At 46.8% G+C, this 18352-nt stretch overlaps 2 protein-coding genes across 5 annotated transcripts in view; both read right to left on the bottom strand.

The window, feature by feature from the left end:
* The window catches only part of Mapk9 (mitogen-activated protein kinase 9), a 39556-nt gene extending 35681 nt beyond the window's left edge, over positions 1–3875 (bottom strand). For all 4 annotated transcript variants that reach the window (XM_029483417.2, XM_021175404.2, XM_021175406.2 and 1 more), the window contains exon 1: positions 3663–3875. The gene's annotated coding sequence lies outside the window, so the exon portion shown is untranslated. The remainder of the gene's footprint in view (positions 1–3662) is intronic.
* Positions 3876–12063: 8188 nt separating this feature from the next.
* Gfpt2 (glutamine--fructose-6-phosphate transaminase 2) overlaps positions 12064–18352 on the bottom strand; it is a 48423-nt gene continuing 42134 nt past the window's right edge. Inside the window, exons 17-19 of the mRNA XM_021176431.3 lie at positions 17889–18056; positions 15040–15201; positions 12064–12962 (exon numbers count right to left, since the gene is read on the bottom strand). Coding sequence (XP_021032090.1) covers positions 12918–12962; positions 15040–15201; positions 17889–18056 — 375 coding nt within the window. The 3' untranslated portion in view covers positions 12064–12917. The remainder of the gene's footprint in view (positions 12963–15039; positions 15202–17888; positions 18057–18352) is intronic.

Raw genomic sequence — 18352 nt, forward strand, 5'->3', positions numbered from 1 at the left:
AGAATACACAGCGATTCCACCCTTTTCCTGTCTGAATGCTTTAATCAGTGACTTTGAGAGCTTGATGAGCCGTCCTCAGCACAAGGGCAGACAGCAAGCCCTCTGGCCCACTCTTGGATACCAGACACACCTGCAGGCTTCTGCTCAGCGGCTCCATCTGCCTTAGCTGATGTCCCTGTCCCTTCTACTCTTCAAGGACCTACTTTTCATGCAAGGTTCCTTACTCGGCCTATCCCTTTAAACAGCACCAAGCTCTCCTTCCATTTTGCTCTCCTCCAAGCTCCTCAGTGGTAGAGGCTGTACCTGGCTAATTTCTGAACCCTGGCCCATTGTTCAGCCCAGGCACTGTCAGTTTAAAGCAAAGGTTAGGAAAAGGATAAGCGTGGAAAGGCAGTATGGAAGGTCAAGGTCAGGTCTCAAGCCAGGTTCCCTGTGGAACAGTTACTTATCCAGTGCAACTACCCTCATCTGTAAAACACTGATGAGCACAGAACTTCAGGACGCCTCTAGCTGTGAGTCCAGCTCAGCTGAGAAGGCACGATGGCTTGAGTCCACCCTCAATCTCAGTGGGTGTCACCTAGATTCACCTAGTATGTCTCAGGAAACAGAAGCTCTATATTATACTGCAGAGATGGTATCTGTAAAACCCAACCATGGAGACACTCCAGAACCACCATCTGCTTCTACAAGGGAACTACAGGGAAAACAGAAGAGAAGCAGGAAAAGCAACACACTGAAAAAAATCTAGCTGAGTGTGGTGCCTTTTGACTATAATTCTAGCACATGGGAAACTGAGACAGGAGGATTGCCATGGAGCTGAGGCCAGCCTGGGCCATTCACTCATAATGAGTATGAAGTCATATCTGAAAGAAGAAACAAACAACCAACCCACAAAACAATAAACACCATAAAATTAAAAATAAAAACAAACAGAGAACTGAAAAGACCAATAATCACAACAAAAACTTGGCTCTACTTTCAAGTGACTACAGAAACTGTAAGATACACAAGACACCTAGTTTTGAGTTTTGACTGGGTATTTGATGCTATGAAAGAATTACTGCTTTTAAAAGTTTAAGAGAGGCCCTGTCTTTTAGGGAAATAGACTAAAAAGTTCATGGACAGAACAATGGGATGTCGAGGATCTAAGGTCAGGGATGGAACAAGACTGCCAGAGTTGAAACCTTAGACACTGATACTAGGTTTTTTTTTTTTTTTTTAACAAATTTGAAAGTCCCCATCATAAACAACTAACAGACTGCTATTGAAATCAATTCACACAGAGGTCAAGTATAAACCATTAATAATTATTTTTTTTAATAAAATTGCCACCTTCTTAGCCAGGTGTGAAAGATAACTTTATATATAGACAAATATAGCAGCCCTACTGACAAGTTTATAGTTTTAAGATCAGATTTTTGTTTTATCTTATAAGCCTTTTAAATATTAGTAACTCATTAATAATTACTTTGTTTGGCATTTGTCTTTGTACAGAAGGTTAAGACTTTTTTTTTTCATTTGAAACTGACAAATCCAAGTATACCCTTGACCATTCATAAAGGATACAGCAAAGTATCTGTTAACAAGTAATTATAAAGTCCCGAGACCCTGCAAATTAAAACCTCAGGAAGACCAAAGCTCTCCAGAGATTATGCCCCAAAAACGACAATTATTTTTAACTATGCAGGACTCTTCTGAAAGGGAGGAGAGAAACATTTATAGATTGGCTATTGTTCTTCCAGAACAAATCGAAAGCCAAACACAAATAGAGTTGAGAACCTTAGATGGAGGGCAATCTGGGTTCGGGTTCTCACTGGCTGCCTGCGCTGAAGCAAACTGCACTGAGCCTCCGTTTCTTCCTCTGTGGAACCCAGTGTGTCAGCCACACTCAAATGAGTGCCTGGCTGGTATCTGGGGAACAGGGCCTAGCTACTCTGGCCTCAGGCTACAGTTCCTGCTCCTCCATGCTTCTCCCTCCCACACTGCCTGCTCAGGAGGTTAGCAGTGCTGCATGAGGTCCGCATTTGGCTTGGCACCAAATAGCTAGTTTTAATTAGCTATTGCCAACACTGAAATATCAGAGTCCAGATACAAACTTGGAATCCTGGCTTTTACAAAAATTGCTGAACCAAGTTCTGGAACTCTGGGGTCTCCAGCACTCCATAAGCCCCACACTTGCCCTGGAGGGCTGATTCTTGGCTCCAGACTGAGCAGAGTTCCTCATTGATCTTGCCCTTTCACTTTCTGTGTCTGTCCCTGCTCAAGGCCCTCCAGCACCCCCACCCCACACCCTCCATTTCTAGGGCACAGACCCTTCACTACAGCTGGTGTCATATCCTGTCCTAGAACTGTGTGCATGCCAGTCTGCTCTATGGGGCTCCTGGACTCTCTGGGGGACGGTACCCTGTTGCTATCTCCTTTGTGTCCCCAGAGCCCAGCAGAAAGCATGACCTAGATAATACAGAATTCTGTAGATAACTCCTGAATGTGTGGAAGGAAGCCCGAGCAAAACTCTTACCAAAACGTATTTTTTTTTAATCACAAATTGTTCTGACAGCTACTAGAAAGAGATTAAAAACATGAAAATATTTCACAAAGTGAGAATGAGCGTCTGTATGCTTACAAGTTTCACAAGTTAAAAGTCACCAACAAAATGGACAAAGCAGAGATAATAGGCACGGATGGTCTTACTGCTCATTTACTGATCTGACTTTACAGACGAGACAACTACCTCTACTCACCATGCTAAACAAAAAGGATGGGGCAATAAATCAGATAGCATCAATCCAGAGTAGGTACTGGACGGAAAATTAAAGAAACTGATGAGCGAGAATGACTAAGCGAGGGAAAAGGGTGGTCAAGCTAGATAGGCCTCGCCTATAACAAGACACTGAACCACAGGAGGAAGCGATGTGAGAGAGACAGCTGGGTAAAAATCTTATAGACAACTCTGAACATAGAAAAATCGAAGTGCAAAGGTCCTGAGGTAAATAAATGATTTGGGCATGCCCAAGGCAGGTGAGGTTAGGATAGGAGAGCAGAGATCTGCTTCTGTTAAGAGGGGAAGGAGTGGCGGAGGAGGTGGGCAGGGCCCACTCTGGCTTTGCTGGGCACTGAAAGATGAATGACAAGGCACGGGAGGGGGCGCAGAAGTGGGGGAGGAATCTAAGCGGATGAGGGGGAGTTCCTACGACACTCACATCAGCAAGGAAGCATTTATTTACCCACTCAGATGCCCTCAAATGTGCGCCTTAGGCTTCTCTGCCCTAACGCTTTGAGACAGTTACATTGCCCGATAACAACCCCGACCAAACCCTAGACATTCTACCATTACTCCCGAGGGGAAAGCAGAGGGCCAGCGAGGGTCGCAGTCACCGCCAAGGTCGAGGGGACCAGAGCCCAGGCTCCAGGGCATGCAGCGGGGTGCAGCGACGTGCCTCACAGCTGGAGGAAAGGCGCCTACAGACCCCTGCGGGCAGGTCTGCTGGGGCCGGGCCAGACAGCCAGCCTGCAGCCCTGGGGCTGCACACACCAGGCGGGAGAGAACGACCGCGGAGCCGTGGATAGCCGGGCAGTACCGAGCAGTCCACCCCTGAGCCCCGCACCCCAGGCCCTGCGCGGCCCGAGCAGCCCCTCCAGGCCTAGCCGCCCGCCAGGCTCACCTCGGCTCCGCGCCGTCGCGCCGGAGGCAGAGGGAGGGCACGCTGGCGGCGATGCGTTCTGGCGGCACCCAGCTCCACGACCCGGACCCGGTCGTCCCGCCCCGCTCTGCTCCGCCCCGTCGCCGCCGCAGTGGGTGTGAGGGGCGCGGGGCGCTGCGACCCTTCCGGTCCGGTTCCCTTCTGCTCCACTGCTGCCACCGCCGCCGCCGCCGCCGCGGCGCTCAGTCTGACGGATTCTCAGGCCAGCCAATCAGAATAAGGATATCCAGGCAGGCGGGACCAATCGAGACTGGGGGTGGGCAAGGCTGGGCAGTACGGGCGTGGCTGGAGGCTTGGTGTGGGCGGGGCCAGTGGCGCGCTCTGGATGCCCTAGTGCAGAGTAGCGCCCCCTAGGCGGCTCGCCATCTGACCGTCTGCTTGCTGTAAGCGCGTCCGCCAGTGTGCGCAGAGTTAGGGATCCAGGTCAAGCTAGGACTGTCTCCTGAGCCCGCCCTCCAGGGCCAGGAGACCCGCATGCGCCGGAGAGGGTGGGCCAAGGGGAGCCAGAGCCGGGGAGGGGCGAGGCGTGACTTTGCGACTACAGTGTAGGAGCCATTGTCAGGCCTCCGTTGTAGCAGGTGCAAATGGAGAGGCGACTTGGAAAAGGACTAGAGACAGCCAGGTTAGAAAAGAGTTCTGGGCATGATCAAGGACTTGAAGCCTCGGAACCTGGAGTACAACGGCCCCGGAGGAAGAACCATGACAAGCCGCGGGGCCTTGGGGTTTGTTTTTCACTAAGGCAGATGCCACACTGAATGGGATCATAACAGGGGTGCGGCCAGATGTCCAGAAGGTGGGGGTTGGGGAGACGGTGACCATGACCCTGCCGAGTCAGTGACGGGTATAACCTAAAGAGGACTCTTATAAGAGACAAGTTTCTGCATTGGTGCATAGGGGTGAGGAGGGTGTCCGTCCAGTGCTGAAGGGCTTCTAGACAGTGGGTCTTTAACACAGCTGCTTTTGTTGACGCTTCTGCAGACCTCTGGCTCTCAAGTAGGTTTCAGAAGGTCTGAAGTGAATCAGATGTTTGGAAAACACAGATTTTGGGATTCTGACTACTCTGTGTTTTGATAGAAAGGCTGCAAGTGAGACAGGGATGTTGAACACACTGAGGGAAGCTACGAACAGGTTAGGCTGAGGACTGGCCTATAAGGGATTGGAAAAATGGACACAGTAGTTGACAAGTGGTGTCTATGGTGGTAGAGCTGTAGTCACAGGATGCCAAGGAGGAGCCATGGAGAAGGACTCTGCGTATAGGACGATCAAGAGACTAGGAGGCCCCATGAATCTCGGCAGAATTTGAAGAGAGCTGTGACTCTGGTTTCAAGCACTGAACTAGGGTGGTCGAGGCTCAGAGGAGCAGTGGGGTCGAGAAGGGGATCCAGACAATCACAGTGTCTCTGTCTTATTCTGTTTTTATATTGGTGTGACAAGGCACAATGCTCAGAAAGCACTTCGGGCAGGAGAGGGTTTATTTTGGATTAGAACTCTGAGGTCACACTCCATCGTTAAAGGAAGTAGGAAACTCAAGGCAGGAACCAAAGCAGAGGAAGTGGGGAACGCAGCTCACTAGGTCAGGGATGGAACTGCCTCCAGTGTGCTAGGCCCTCCCACATCAATCATTTGTGAAGAAAATGCCCCCACAAACTTTATTACAGGCCAATCTTACGGAGGCATTGTCTCAGTTAAGAGTCTCTCTTCCCAGATAGGACTAGGTCGAGTTGACCAAGCCCAACTAGCAGAGTCCTCCTTTGGCCACCCCCATGCTGGCCACCAGGGGGAGTATGGTTTATTCCTGCTTAAAATTCTCCTAGTTCCTGAGTGTGCTGCTTTGAGAAAGGTTCTTTTTGTGAGTGTCTGTCCACACCTGTCCACACCTCAGCTCTTCCTGTCACTGCTTTAGAAGCCCCAAAGAAAACAGAGCCAGCAGTTGGTATTATTAAAAACCAGCACAGCCTGGCTATCATTGTTGCAGTTTCCCTGAGTGCTTCCCCTCAGATTAGAATCCCTAGACATCCAAGACTGGTGTCATAGCCAACCCAATGCAAAGTAAGTAACCACAAATCATCATGGGTATGTTTACCTAGTAAGTTTCCCGTTCAGATTATGTTTTTTTTTCTACAGACGCTGCTCTTTGTTCTTTTTTTCTTTTCTTTTCTTTTTTTTTTTTTTTATACAAAATAATGGTGGACATACTGAGGTGAAATGACAGGGTGGGGTGGAATCCGTGCTTTGAATGAGTGCACAGAATCCTGGGCGAAGCCTCTAAGTGCAAAGATCCCCCCAACAGTGTGTTGTGTTGTGGGCTCCATACATGGACCCTGATGCCTGGTCACAGTGGCCGGGCGGGGAGGAACAGTGGAAGAAGAACTTTTGGCAGAAGGAAGTTCTTACCGAGGCCGGAAAACAAAGCAAAGGGCTGGGTCTGAGACTTTGAGCACTTTGGACCAAGTGCTCAGAAGGAGGAGGGACTCAGAACGGGGAGGGACATGTGTGCTGTATCCACAGAACCACAGCCACCTGTACTGGCAGGAGGGGTAGGTAAGGAGTTTGGAGTGATGCGGCCCTTGGAGACAGAGTGGCGTTGGTGGCCATGAGCTGATGGGCACATAGGCCGCCTTGTTTATTGCTCTGCCTTATTTAGCCAAATGGGTAAATGGTTGCTTTTGTGCCACCTCTTCATCATTTAAAACTGAAAGGGATTCCAAAACAAAAGCAACAACTCCATTGTTGGGTTCTCTTCACAAAGGGCTGTGGTCCTGAGAAACTGGGTGGAAGATACCCCTTCAGGTAGAGCCCCAGTTTTCCTTCACCCTATTCCTCCTGTGGCCTTACCTATCTGTCTTTGCAGCATGATAGGCTGGAAATCTGGCTCTGAGGTAAAGGGCAGCCGTTACGGGTGGTAAGCAAGGAGCTGAGTGATGTGATTCAATGTGCATTTTAGAAAGCTCACTAAGATTTGTAAGATTTGAAGAATGGCGGGCTAAGACCACAAGACCAGTTGAGAGCTACAGCAAAGGCCATTTTGAGAAACTGAAGCATGGGTTGGGGCTATCTATGGTAGCAGGTGCCAAGAGGAAGGGATTGATTTTTAAATTGCTTCAAGACTTTAGGGGGATATAAATCAATCTGCAATGAGCTATCACTACATAACCACTGGGAGTCCTGCACTAAAATTTAATATCAAGGGTTGATGGTGACATGAAACAGTTGGAAAGCTCAAGCTCGGCTGGTGGGGAGGCAAAATGATGTAATATTTTTGCAAAATAGTACAGCAATTTTGGATTGAGCTGAAATTCCACTGTACATACCACGCAAGCATCAGAAGGCATGAGTCCTGGGCTTGGGGTGCTAGGATAACAAGAATTTGTCAGAGGCCTGCTTCTATGCAAGCTCTTCCTTGGCCTGTGTTCCAGTCGAATTCTACTGATCAGCAATACTCCCTTGGGCAAGGGATGAGCTCCTCGGTGCCTAATTCTGTAGGAAGTAGTAAAGACAGCAATTCTTGCCTGTTGGGGATGCTGCTCTGTCTCCCTGTTCTCCATTTCTATCTTTTCAAACATTTCTTCTCTCTCCCCTACTGCTACCACTGCTGAGGAATCTAAGTGAAGAATCAAATGTGTTCTGTAGAGGGAAACAACTGGACATAAACCAATGGGGACAAGTATTGTCTGTCTCTCTGTCTCTGTCTCTGTCTCTGTCTCTGTCTCTGTTTCTCTCTCTCTCTCTCTCTCTCTCTCTCTCTCTCTCTCTCTCTCTCTCTCTCTCTCTCTCTCTCTGTGCGTGTGTGTGTGTGTGTGTTTACATGAAATATCAGAGGCAGGCCACTTTATAAAGAGAGCCAGGATCAAGGACTTAGCTCAGTAGTAGAGCACTTGCCTACAGTAATGGTTCATTTCTATCATGAATGTCAAGAGATTGAGACCTGAGTGGGAAGTTGGTAAAGTGCACATCCAGGTGTGGCTCTGGGGCTTTGGAGCTTTTGCCAGAGACTAGCTAAGGGAAGAGCACCCCCCCCCCCTGAGTGTGCATGCTACCAAATAGGTTGTGGCCCCACGGAGTAAATGAGGAAAGGCAGGGTAAGCCACAGTGTGGGCATTCCCTCTCTGCTTCCTAGCAGCTGTGATGTGCACTGCCCTGCTCCTCCCTGTCCGTCCTCCCTGCCAGGATGGAGTGAGTCTCTGAAACCACGACCAAAGGAAACTCTCTCCTCATTTGTTCCTGTCAGCTTCTTTACCACATGATAAGAATGGGCAGCACATAGCAGGTGAAAGGCTCTGGTGCAGACCCCAGGACCATAAGACAAAACTGAACTAAAAACCCCAACAACAGCAAGTAAAAGGAAAAAGGGGAGGGGAGTGAGTGATAATTCAAAGACAGACCAGAGTTTAGTCCTCCAGACCCCCATTTTAAAAGTTAGACATGTGCTTCTAAGACCTAAGGAGGCAGAGACAGGCAAATTTGTGGTTCAGTGGCCAGCCAATCTACCTCAATTGTGATCCTGAGGTCCCAACAAAAGACTTTGTCTCAAAAATACAAAATACATGGCATCTGAAGAGGTATGTTGACTTCCAGTTGGTGACTACATGCACATGCATGCACACACACAAGCTACACAAACACACACATATACAAACACATACAAACTCACATACATACACACACACAAAGAGGTTTATTTTGGTGTGTGGTTGGAAGTACAGGGTTGAGAAACCTTATCCAGCTATGGCTTTCTTGCTGGCAAAGTCTCTGGGCAGTTGAGACAAAGTCTGTGAACTGTGTATATGTGTGAATGTCTGGTGTTTTTCCTCATAAAACCACCAGAAACCTACCCTAATCTTAATGACATCTGATCCTAATCATTTCTGTAAGGCCTCACCTCTAAACACCACAGCTGAAATAACCTTTTACCTCTTCATACCTCACGATAGCCCTGGGGCCACTCACATTGCATCAGACCCACAGGAAGACTTGCTCTGGGGAGTTCTTGTGCTGTGCACTGTGGTGAAAAGAAGGATGGAGCCAGCCTCAGGGAACCAGCTGCTCGGGAGCCAGGGCTGGAGAAGTCAGGGGTTCACTCTTCATTACATCCTGCTCTTCTCTGGGTTTCTCTCTCTCTCTCTCTCTCTCTCTCTCTCTCTCTCTCTCTCTCTCTCTCCTTGGGGTGCCTGCCACCTGTTCATGCTGTTGCTCCAGCATTCAAGAGCAAGGACCCTCTGTCTTGAAAACTCCAAGTAAAAGACTCAGTGATGAACCTTTCTTGTAGTTTCCACACACATGCCAGTCAACTTTGTTAGACCCAGGCTCACCTGATACCACCTGAAGAGAGTGGACTGAACTAGCTGGAAGTGGTGGCAATGAAGGGACATATTCTCTGATATATGGAGGGTGTAGAGGTGACAAGGGGGGCTTGTGCTGAATGGAGGCAGATGATCAGGACTGTATAACTGGAAACTGAATATTGTGGCCCTCAGGGGGCCTTTTTCTAGGCATCTTCCAGAGTGCCAGCCTCTGGCTGGGCCTTGATTTCCAGCCTAAAGACCAGATAGGTTTTTTTGAAAGTCTATCAAACTCTCTGAGAACACTGACATTATGACACTCCACATCACCAAGGGTTTTCTAGCAGTGAATGCCCATGTTAACAGATATATACGCAGAACTTGTGATCAACTGGCCTTGAACCTGGATAAGACAGTCCAAGGTCATATGGAAAAAAGATCAATACGGGCAAACAGAAAACTGAGTCTTACTACACAGAGACTCAGCAGAAGATAAATTCCAAAAGAAAAAAAAATATTATTTTTGGCTTTAGAGGGACTGAAAATATATCGCACCCTTGAGACAAGAGCAGCCCTTCAGCAGCTAGTCTGCATATTCATACATGACCTTGCTCTCAGGTGAGGTAGCCTACAGGTAATCACACTCCAGTAACAGAAAGACAGAGCACAGATCTTTGTGTTTCTAAGACTAGTCTTTGTGTTCTCTGACAGAGGGAACCAGGAGTCACTAGAGATCCGGTAGGTCAGGAAATGTACAAGGTGGATCTGGAGTTTACTGTGATATGAATCAGGAAGTACTTACAAGATCCACAGACAGACCCAGAATGATGGGGGTGTGTCAGAAGTGCAGAGGCCAACTCAAACAGCTCCCATCAGGCTTAGTTAGACTCTCAGCAAATAGCACCTGACACAGAACCTTGGCAGAGGGCAAAATCTGGCACTGACTGCCTCAGGTGGGTTAATCTCAGACCAAGGTTAACGCTGACAGTTAACAATGACATAACTCCCCCAGTGTAGGGGAATGCCAGGGAAAGAGGATGGGAGTAGGTGGGGGGGAGACCCTCATAGAGGCAGGGGAGGGGGCAATGGTGTAGGGGGTTTCTGAAGGGGAGACCTGGAAAGGGGAAAACATTTGATATGTAAATGAAGAAACTATCAAGGAAAAACAATCAGCTAAGTTTAAAATAAAGAAGAAGAAGCAAGGGAGCTGGGGATGGGGGGTTTGTGGAGGGAAGTCGGGAAGGGGAATAACACTTGGAAAATAAAATATTATGAAAGGAAACAAAACAAAACAAAAACAAAACACTGATATGGTTCGTGATGTTAGTGGTTGGTATCCTTGAAGGGAGGTGATGAGAATATTTCTCTTTCTCCCCCAGGGCCATAAACCCATCCTAACCATGAGGAAACCTCAGACAATGAACTGGTGGGTGTTCTACAAAATCCTACACGTGTTCCTTACTACACAGACATACATTCCTAGTGGCTAGGTTGGTTGTGGATAGGGTAGTAGAGACAGTTAGGGAGAGAAGATTGAACACATTTCCTAACTAGTTGAACGAAAAGACAAGATTGTTGATAGGGGAGAGTGCTTAGACTCAGCCCATCAAAGAGCTTCAAGCTCTGATGCAGGCATTTTAGTTCAGAGAGGCCAGAGGAGAGGACACAGAACTCTGTAACAACGTAATTCATGATTTCTTAGAACTCTGGGGCTGCAGAGATGGCTCTGTGGTTAAGAGTGTTGCATCCTCTTCCAGAGGACTTGGGTTTGATTCCCTGTACCCACACACATAACTGTCTTTAACTCCAGTTACAGGGGATCTGATACCCTCTTCAGGACATCACAGGCACCAAGTATGCAAGAGGTGCACATATATACATGCGTGCATATACCTAAAATAAAATACTCTCCCAAACCTAAAGGGTGCGCATATCTTGACTGAGGTTAACATCTAGCAAAGAGACTCAAGGCTATATAACACTGCAGTATTTGAGGACAGAAGAAGCCAAAAGAGAATAAAAAAGTCACCGACAAAGACATATTAGGGAGATTTCTGGACTTAATAACAACACAAAGAACAAGAGAATGGACAGTTCTATTTTTTTTTTTTTCTGACTTAAAATTCCTTATTGGGCAAACCTTCATCAAAGGATAAGCAATAGTTTCTTGATCTATTAAGTTGGACCAAATCACCTCTTGCCATGGGTCTATTGGATTTGTATTTCTCCCCCAATCTGTTTATATCCCTAGCCCCCACGTGATGGTAATGAAAGTGGGAGGTGGCACAGTGGGTCCAGCACTTGCTGAGCAAGCATGGAAAGCCAATGTTTGGATACAGAGCACCCATATAGAAGCCAGTATGGTGTGGTGATCTGCCTGCAATCCCAGCACTAAGGAAGGAGAGATGGGACATACTAGCCAACTAAATTAGCCAAACCAGCAAACTGTGGGCTCAGAGAGGAAATCCCACCTCAGCCAAGTGCAGAGCAATTCAGAAAGACACCCAGGGCCAACCTCTGTACAGGCATATGCTCCCACACACATACAAACATGCATATACACAATAGTCAGGCCTTTACAGAACGGATGGGAACCAGTGCCTTTTGGTGGTGGGGGTGAGGTGGGATGGGGACGGGGGGGGGGGGCGTTGGTTTTCAAGACAGGGTTTTTCTATGTAGGTCTAGCTGTTCTAGAACTCATTTTGTAGGCCAGGTTGGCCTTGAACTCAGAGATCTGTGCATGTGCCACCACACCTGGTGGAATCAGTGATTTTTAAAAGAAGCTCCGGGAGCTCACTTGCCTCTTCCACAGTGAGAAAGTACAAAGGTTTTCTGGTAGGAACAAAAAAGCAAACTCTCCCACATACCAAAACAGCTAGTGTCTTGATCTTGGATTTCTCAGCCTCTAGAGCAATGGAAAATACCTCCCAACGAGAATTAAATTCAACACACAAATGAACCATGGGGCGGGGGATGCATCCAACTCCTATCTAAACTGCATCACTAACGATGAGAATGTCCCCTCCAGACACTGCTCAGACCCTCAGATGTAAGGAAAAGGAGGTTAACCAAATTCAAACAAGTCGGAAAAAAAAAGTTGCACTGTCTTTATTGTAAAATTGCATAGTACATTGATTGTGCACGCTTTTAAATAGAGCAGGGCGGCCCCACGAAACCGCCCTCTTGTGTGGGGCATCTAAGGCTGGTTTACTATGAACGGGGAGCCGGGACCAAAGTGCTGCCTGGGCTTAAGAAAAAAACCATAATCTGATTAAGCAGAAGTCAGAGAGCTAATGGATTTGAGTCCATCTGAGAATATTGAAAGGAGGAGAGACTTTAACTGGGCTCAAAGGAAACATCGGGAGAGGGGACACGTTGATTTCAGGGGACAGGAATCAGGAGCAGCTTGTGGAGGGAGAACAAAGAGAAAGGAGACAAAGGGCTCATGCCTAGTGCCCCAAACCTAGATGAATGACACCTGCACGAGTGTGTCCATAGACAGCACTCTGGGTAGCCCAGAGGCATGGGCTAGGGCGTTACCATGGCTACAGAAAAGCCACACATTAGAAAAATAACTTAAAAGCTATACAATCGTCATTATAAATATTTCGACTTTTAAAACTAGCTAGTGTTGGTTAAAAAAAAGGTTCACAGTTACTCTGAAGAGAGCGGTATCTCTATTGCACAGTAGTGGAAAGTCTGCTCTGATCCTCCTGTGTAAACAATCCCTCTCCTCAGTGACGTCAGGACACAGAGAAACAGCGTTTGCTGTAAGCAAAGCACTTTGGGTACAAGGCACGTCAAAGCTGTCAAGCTCTACTGGAAGCATGAGAGGCCCACAGAGGCCCACTTCCTTTCCCGTGTGGCATCTTGGCAGTTGGTTCAGGTCTTGAATCAGACTGCAGGTGACGACAGTCTTGTGATAGAAGTCCTGTTCTCATTCCACAGTGACAGACTTGGCTAGGTTTCTGGGGAAGTCAACCTAAAAGGAAAGACAGGAGGGTAAAGGATGATGCTCACATGAGGTCCTTGCTTAGCATGCAGAGTCATGGGTTCCATCTCCAGCACCTCATAAAGCAGGCACAGAGAGAGACAAACCTGGACAGCCAGAGGGTTAGAAGTTCAAGGCCAGCCTCTACCACATAGCAGTTTGTTGAGTATCTCACAGGTGGCAGTACCATGCTGTTTCTGCACTCAGGTATTCATGTACACAAAACCACACAGGCATATATACAATTAAGAATAAAGCTTCAGCCGGGCGTGGTGGTGCACGCCTTTAATCCCAGCACTCGGGAGGCAGAGGCAGGTGGATTTCTGAGTTTGAGGCCAGCCTGGTCTACAAAGTGAGTGCCAGGACAGCCAGGGCTACACAGAGAAACCCTGTCTCAAAAAACCAAAATAATAATAATAATAATAAAGCTTTGATGAGCGAAGGTGGAGCACACCTTTAATCCTAGCACTCGGGAGGCAGAAGCAGGTGGCTCTGTGAGGTTTGAGGCCAGCCTGGTCTAGAGAGCCAAGACAGCCCAGGGTGTATAGAAAGAAACCCTGTCTTGAAAAACCAAACCAAACCAAACCAAACCAAAGAACAAAGCATCATAAAAAGAAAATGAAAAGAACAAACAAACATTAGGATTGGGGTGTAACTCACAGATAGTGTCTGCATAGCACATGCTTAAGACCTTTGTTTGACCACCAGCACCAGAAAAATTAATTAATGAAAAAAAATCATGTTTTTGGAGGAATGTACATGAATTTCACAAGATTGTTACTTAGAGTAGAGACTGAGAAGGAAATGTGATTGGAAATGGGTAAGAGAGTGGGTTTCTACTGGTCTGCAAGAAGATGTTTTATTTATATGCTAAGAAAAAACTGAAACAAATACAAGAAAAAGTTATCAAGTACAAATTGGATGATATACTTAGGTGTGTCTGGGATATTGTTCTTTGGATTGTTATAGTTATATAAACTTCTCAAAATAAAATTGTAGCATAGGTTTTTTTGTTTTTTGGTTTTTTTTTTTAGCACAGTGAATTTTTTCTTACACATTTGCTGGTGAGATAAATCATTTCTTTTCTGAGGTGTAATCTGGATGTTAGCAGTCTCCAAATGTCAAATCATTTTCTCCACAGTGACAGATCTTAAATGTGGGACAATGATGTGCCTACAAACATGTTCACTGTGATATTATTCATACAAATGAAAAATTGGAAACAGCAGCCTCTTTAGTAACTATTCAGTAAAACCATGTTAAGAGCTTGGAATGGCGGCGGCCCCAGAGCTGTCTCAGGGGTTAAGAGTGCTTTGCTCTACCTGAGTATCTGAGCTAGATTCCCAACACCCACAGCACTGGCTCACAACTACCTACAACATTAGTTCCAGGGGGATCTGAACTAATCCGATCCCCAGGGACTTATGGGGGAAACTATGTATGTGTAGCATAGAGTTGCATAGATACAAGTACAGGCATATAAATAAAAATGTAAAAATAAAAAAGATTTTAAAGGAATACTATACAACAATTGAACGTTGCACCTAACACGTTCATAAAGATGAAAATAATTTGGTATAACAATACAAGGAAGAGACAGAATCTTAACTTTGATAACAGGAGTGTTTGTTTGTTTGTTTGTTTGTATCTGAGTCTCTCTTTGTAGCACAGGCTGCCTCACGTGTGTAATTTGCCTGCCTCAGCCCCAAAATGCTGGCTTCTAAGTGGGTTTCACCACACCTGCCTTGAGAATTTATTTATTTATTATTTATTTATTTATTTGTTTGTTTTGGCAGCTCTTAGGGAATCTAAACAACCTTAAAATGAAAGTTACTTTAAATGATGTCATTTCTCCAATAAGCATTTTAATCCAAATAAGTGTTTAAAAAAAACCAAAACAGCAACTTGTCCATTACAAACAGCACAACGACATATCTGTGCATTGAAATGGTACCCTGAGCCCATAACTATGTACAAACTCCTTAAAAAACTACAATGCACCGGTAAGAGAGAACCTTTAGCTTTCTGTTTCAACCCTTTGCTGTGCTTCTGCCAACTTTAGACTTACATCATAACCTCGGAGGACAGCCAGATGGAAGGACAGAAGCTGGAGTGGAATCACGCTCAGGATCCCCTGGAGACAGTCCACCGTGTGGGGAAGCTCAATGGTTTTATATGCAAACTTGGAGCTCTCGGTGTCATCCTTGGAACACAGTATGATGGGGCGGCCCTAAAGCAGAGAAAGGGGATCATAAAGTACCGTGTTTCTGAAAGAAGCAAACCCTCTCCCGCACCGAGTATAGCTTCTGGAATTTTCTGGAGTCAGCACTGCTATAGTGGTGACATTCTCAGTGAGGTCACGTGTATGCCACGTGTAAAGGACAGGTGTGTTTCTTGGTGTCTTTCTTCCCCTCTCCTGGTCAGGTGACTGCCCCTTGCACCATCATTCAGCATCCATTTGTTGACCAGCTTCACAAATGCCTTGACCTGACCTACTCCTAACTCTTCATAATCCATGAAAATAGAATCATGAGCAAAGGTGAATTTTGGGTAAATGCCACGGGGGCAATGAAACATGAGTGAGAGAAAGTGATAAGGTTTACAGGATGTTAACACTGACTGTCAACTTGACCAGATCTAGAATCACCTAGGAGACAGGTCTCCAAGCACATCTGTGTGGGATTATCTAGTTTATGTCAATTGAGATGGGATAACACATTCTGAAAGTGGGCGGCACCGTTCCCTTGGCTTGGATCCTAGACGGCATAGAAAGGAGAAGGTAAACTGAGGACCAGAATATGCAGTTTGATTAGCTGCTTCCTCAAACTCCTGCTACCCTGACGGGCTATATCCTTGAACCATGAACCCAAATAGATCCTTAAATTGCTTTTATCAAGGTTTTTAACAACTGAGAAGTAACTAGGAAGGTTTGGGAGGGCAGAGCCAAGCAAGCCTGGTCTACACAGCAAGTTCAAGCCAGCCTTGGCTATGTATAAAGAGCCAGGTAGCTCTTTACATTGGTTAATGAAGCTATTTGTGTAGAAACTCCTCCCTACCCCCTCCTTTGCCCCCTCCCCACAAAGCAATAGGAAAAGCCAATGCAAAGAAAGGCTCAGAAGGAAAGAATGAGCTTGGCATGAGTGAGAATTAGGGCAGGTGGAATACCTGGAACTCAGTGGTTCCATTATGTAGAATGGGAGAGAGGTCACCGTAGTCTGATGGGAAGCTTTGAGAGGGATTTCAGTAGGAAATGACACAACTGTGTCTTTATACTAGCTCTCTAACCACAGCGCTGAGATCTATGTGGCGGTGGCTGGCTTAAGCACCTTACTGAAATTCGTCTAGCTGTGACTTCATGAATCTAAGTGGTCTCTGCCCTCCTATCTCCATGAGGCCAGAGAATAATTGATCTGGCTGGTTAGTTCCTGGGAGAGAGTTAACCAACCTTTGGACTTTGAGGGATTAGAAGTGTCATTGTTCACACTGGACCCCTTGAGCTGTACTTGAGTTTATTGCTAACAAGATAACTCAGTCTCAGGATGGGGACTGACTATGTTCGATAGATAAACTGTGATTAGAAAGTTGAAGCTTAAGCCGGGCAGTGGTGGCGCACGCCTTTAATCCCAGCACTTGGGAGGCAGAGGCAGGCGAATTTCTGAGTTCAAGGACTGAGTTCTGGTCTACAGAGTGAGCTCCAGGACAGCCAAGTCTATACAGAGAAACCCTGTCTCAGAAAACAAAAACAAAAACAAAACAAAACAAAAAAACAACAAAAAAAAGAAAGTTGAAGCTTTGAGTCACCAAGAACAGAAGCAGGGTTGTAGAGCAAGTTCTATCACATGGTCAATGATTTAGTCATCGTGTCTTTGTAATGAAACCACAAAGAAAGTCTTGCCAGGCAGTGGTGATGCACGCCTTTAATCCCAGCACTTGGGAGGCAGAGACAGGTGGATTTCTGAGTTCGAGGCCAGCCTGGTCTACAGAGTGAGTGAGTTCCAGGACAGCCAAAGCTATATAGAGAAACCCTGTATTGAAAAAAAAAAAAAAGAAAGAAAGAAAGAAAAGAAAACCTTGAAGGAGCTCAAGGGAGCTCTCTGGTGACAGACATCAATGTACCTGGAGGGGCACTCACTATAAGGACATCTTGGACTTCGCACTATGGCTCTGTCCTCTGGGGCAAGCCCTAATGTGAATCCACTTTCATAGTAAACACGGCACTTTCCTAGGTTCTGTGAGTTGTTCCAGAGAGTTCTGAACATGAGGGGTTCGGGAGCCTCCAAATTTGCAACCAGTCTGAGGCATGGATGCTCATGAGTTCCTAATATGTGGATTCGGATGGGGGGTCAGTCTTAGGAAGAGCTGTGTAGTTACTCTCTGAAGGCTGACTTAACTCTGCACAGTTAGCATTAAAATCACATTACAGCAACCTCGGGAGGAAACTCCTCCCCTAAGATGCTGCCTTAGAAGCACCTCCTCTGTCTCCAGCCCTAGGGTCCAGGGCAGCTCAGAGAGAGACTGGTCACTGGCTCTCACTAAGGAGCTGGAGGATATGACCTCAGGCTCACTAGTTCCCTGCTAAATTTGCATGGTATTAAAAAGGACCCAATAGGCCAGTGAGATGACTTAGTGGATCTATCTCTGCCAACAAGCCTGAAGACCTGAAGTCCAGCCCCAGAACCCACATGATAAGTAAGAGGAGAGAAATCACACCTGCAAGTTGTCCTCTGACCTCCACGCATCTGCTATGGCACATACCTGCCCCTCTTCCACATTAAAAGATAAATGTAAACAGAAGGGGACAGGACAGAGTGTGGTCACACCCACAGACAGCAGCCAGGGATGATGGCACTGGCTGAGATGGGCATGTGTGGTATGGAACAGGAGAGCAGGGACGTCGGTCTCTTGGAGAGCCCTCACCTGGCGGGCAGTGACCTGCTGCAGGGCATTCTGGCACTTGGCAAAGCAAGGATCCTTCATGATGACCATGATGACTGGCATCTGCTTGTCGACGAGAGCAAGGGGCCCGTGCTTCAGCTCTCCGGCCAGGATACCTTCTGAATGCATGTAGGTTATCTCTTTAATTTTCTAGGGAGACACAAGTTAGGATCAGTGTCATGCTGGGGAGGTGGGGGCTGCAACAGAGAAGACAGAGAGACAGAGGGACAGAAGGAAACTGGGAGAGGGGGGTACTCAGAGGGTAAGAGCTGAAGGCCTCAAGGCAGACAGGGGCATATATAGATGGGTCAATAGCAGCAAGGGATGCTCCGGGCCAGGAGAGAGGATGGGCTGCTGACCAGAGCATGAACAATCCCATAATACAAAGCCCAGATAGTAACCTTACAGCCCCCAGGCACAACAGTGGCACCTCTCTTCAGTTCAGT

The sequence above is a fragment of the Mus caroli genome, unplaced genomic scaffold, assembly GCF_978045245.1.
Source record: "Mus caroli unplaced genomic scaffold, Mus_caroli_1 scaffold_13, whole genome shotgun sequence".
Classification (NCBI taxonomy): Eukaryota; Metazoa; Chordata; class Mammalia; order Rodentia; family Muridae; genus Mus; species Mus caroli.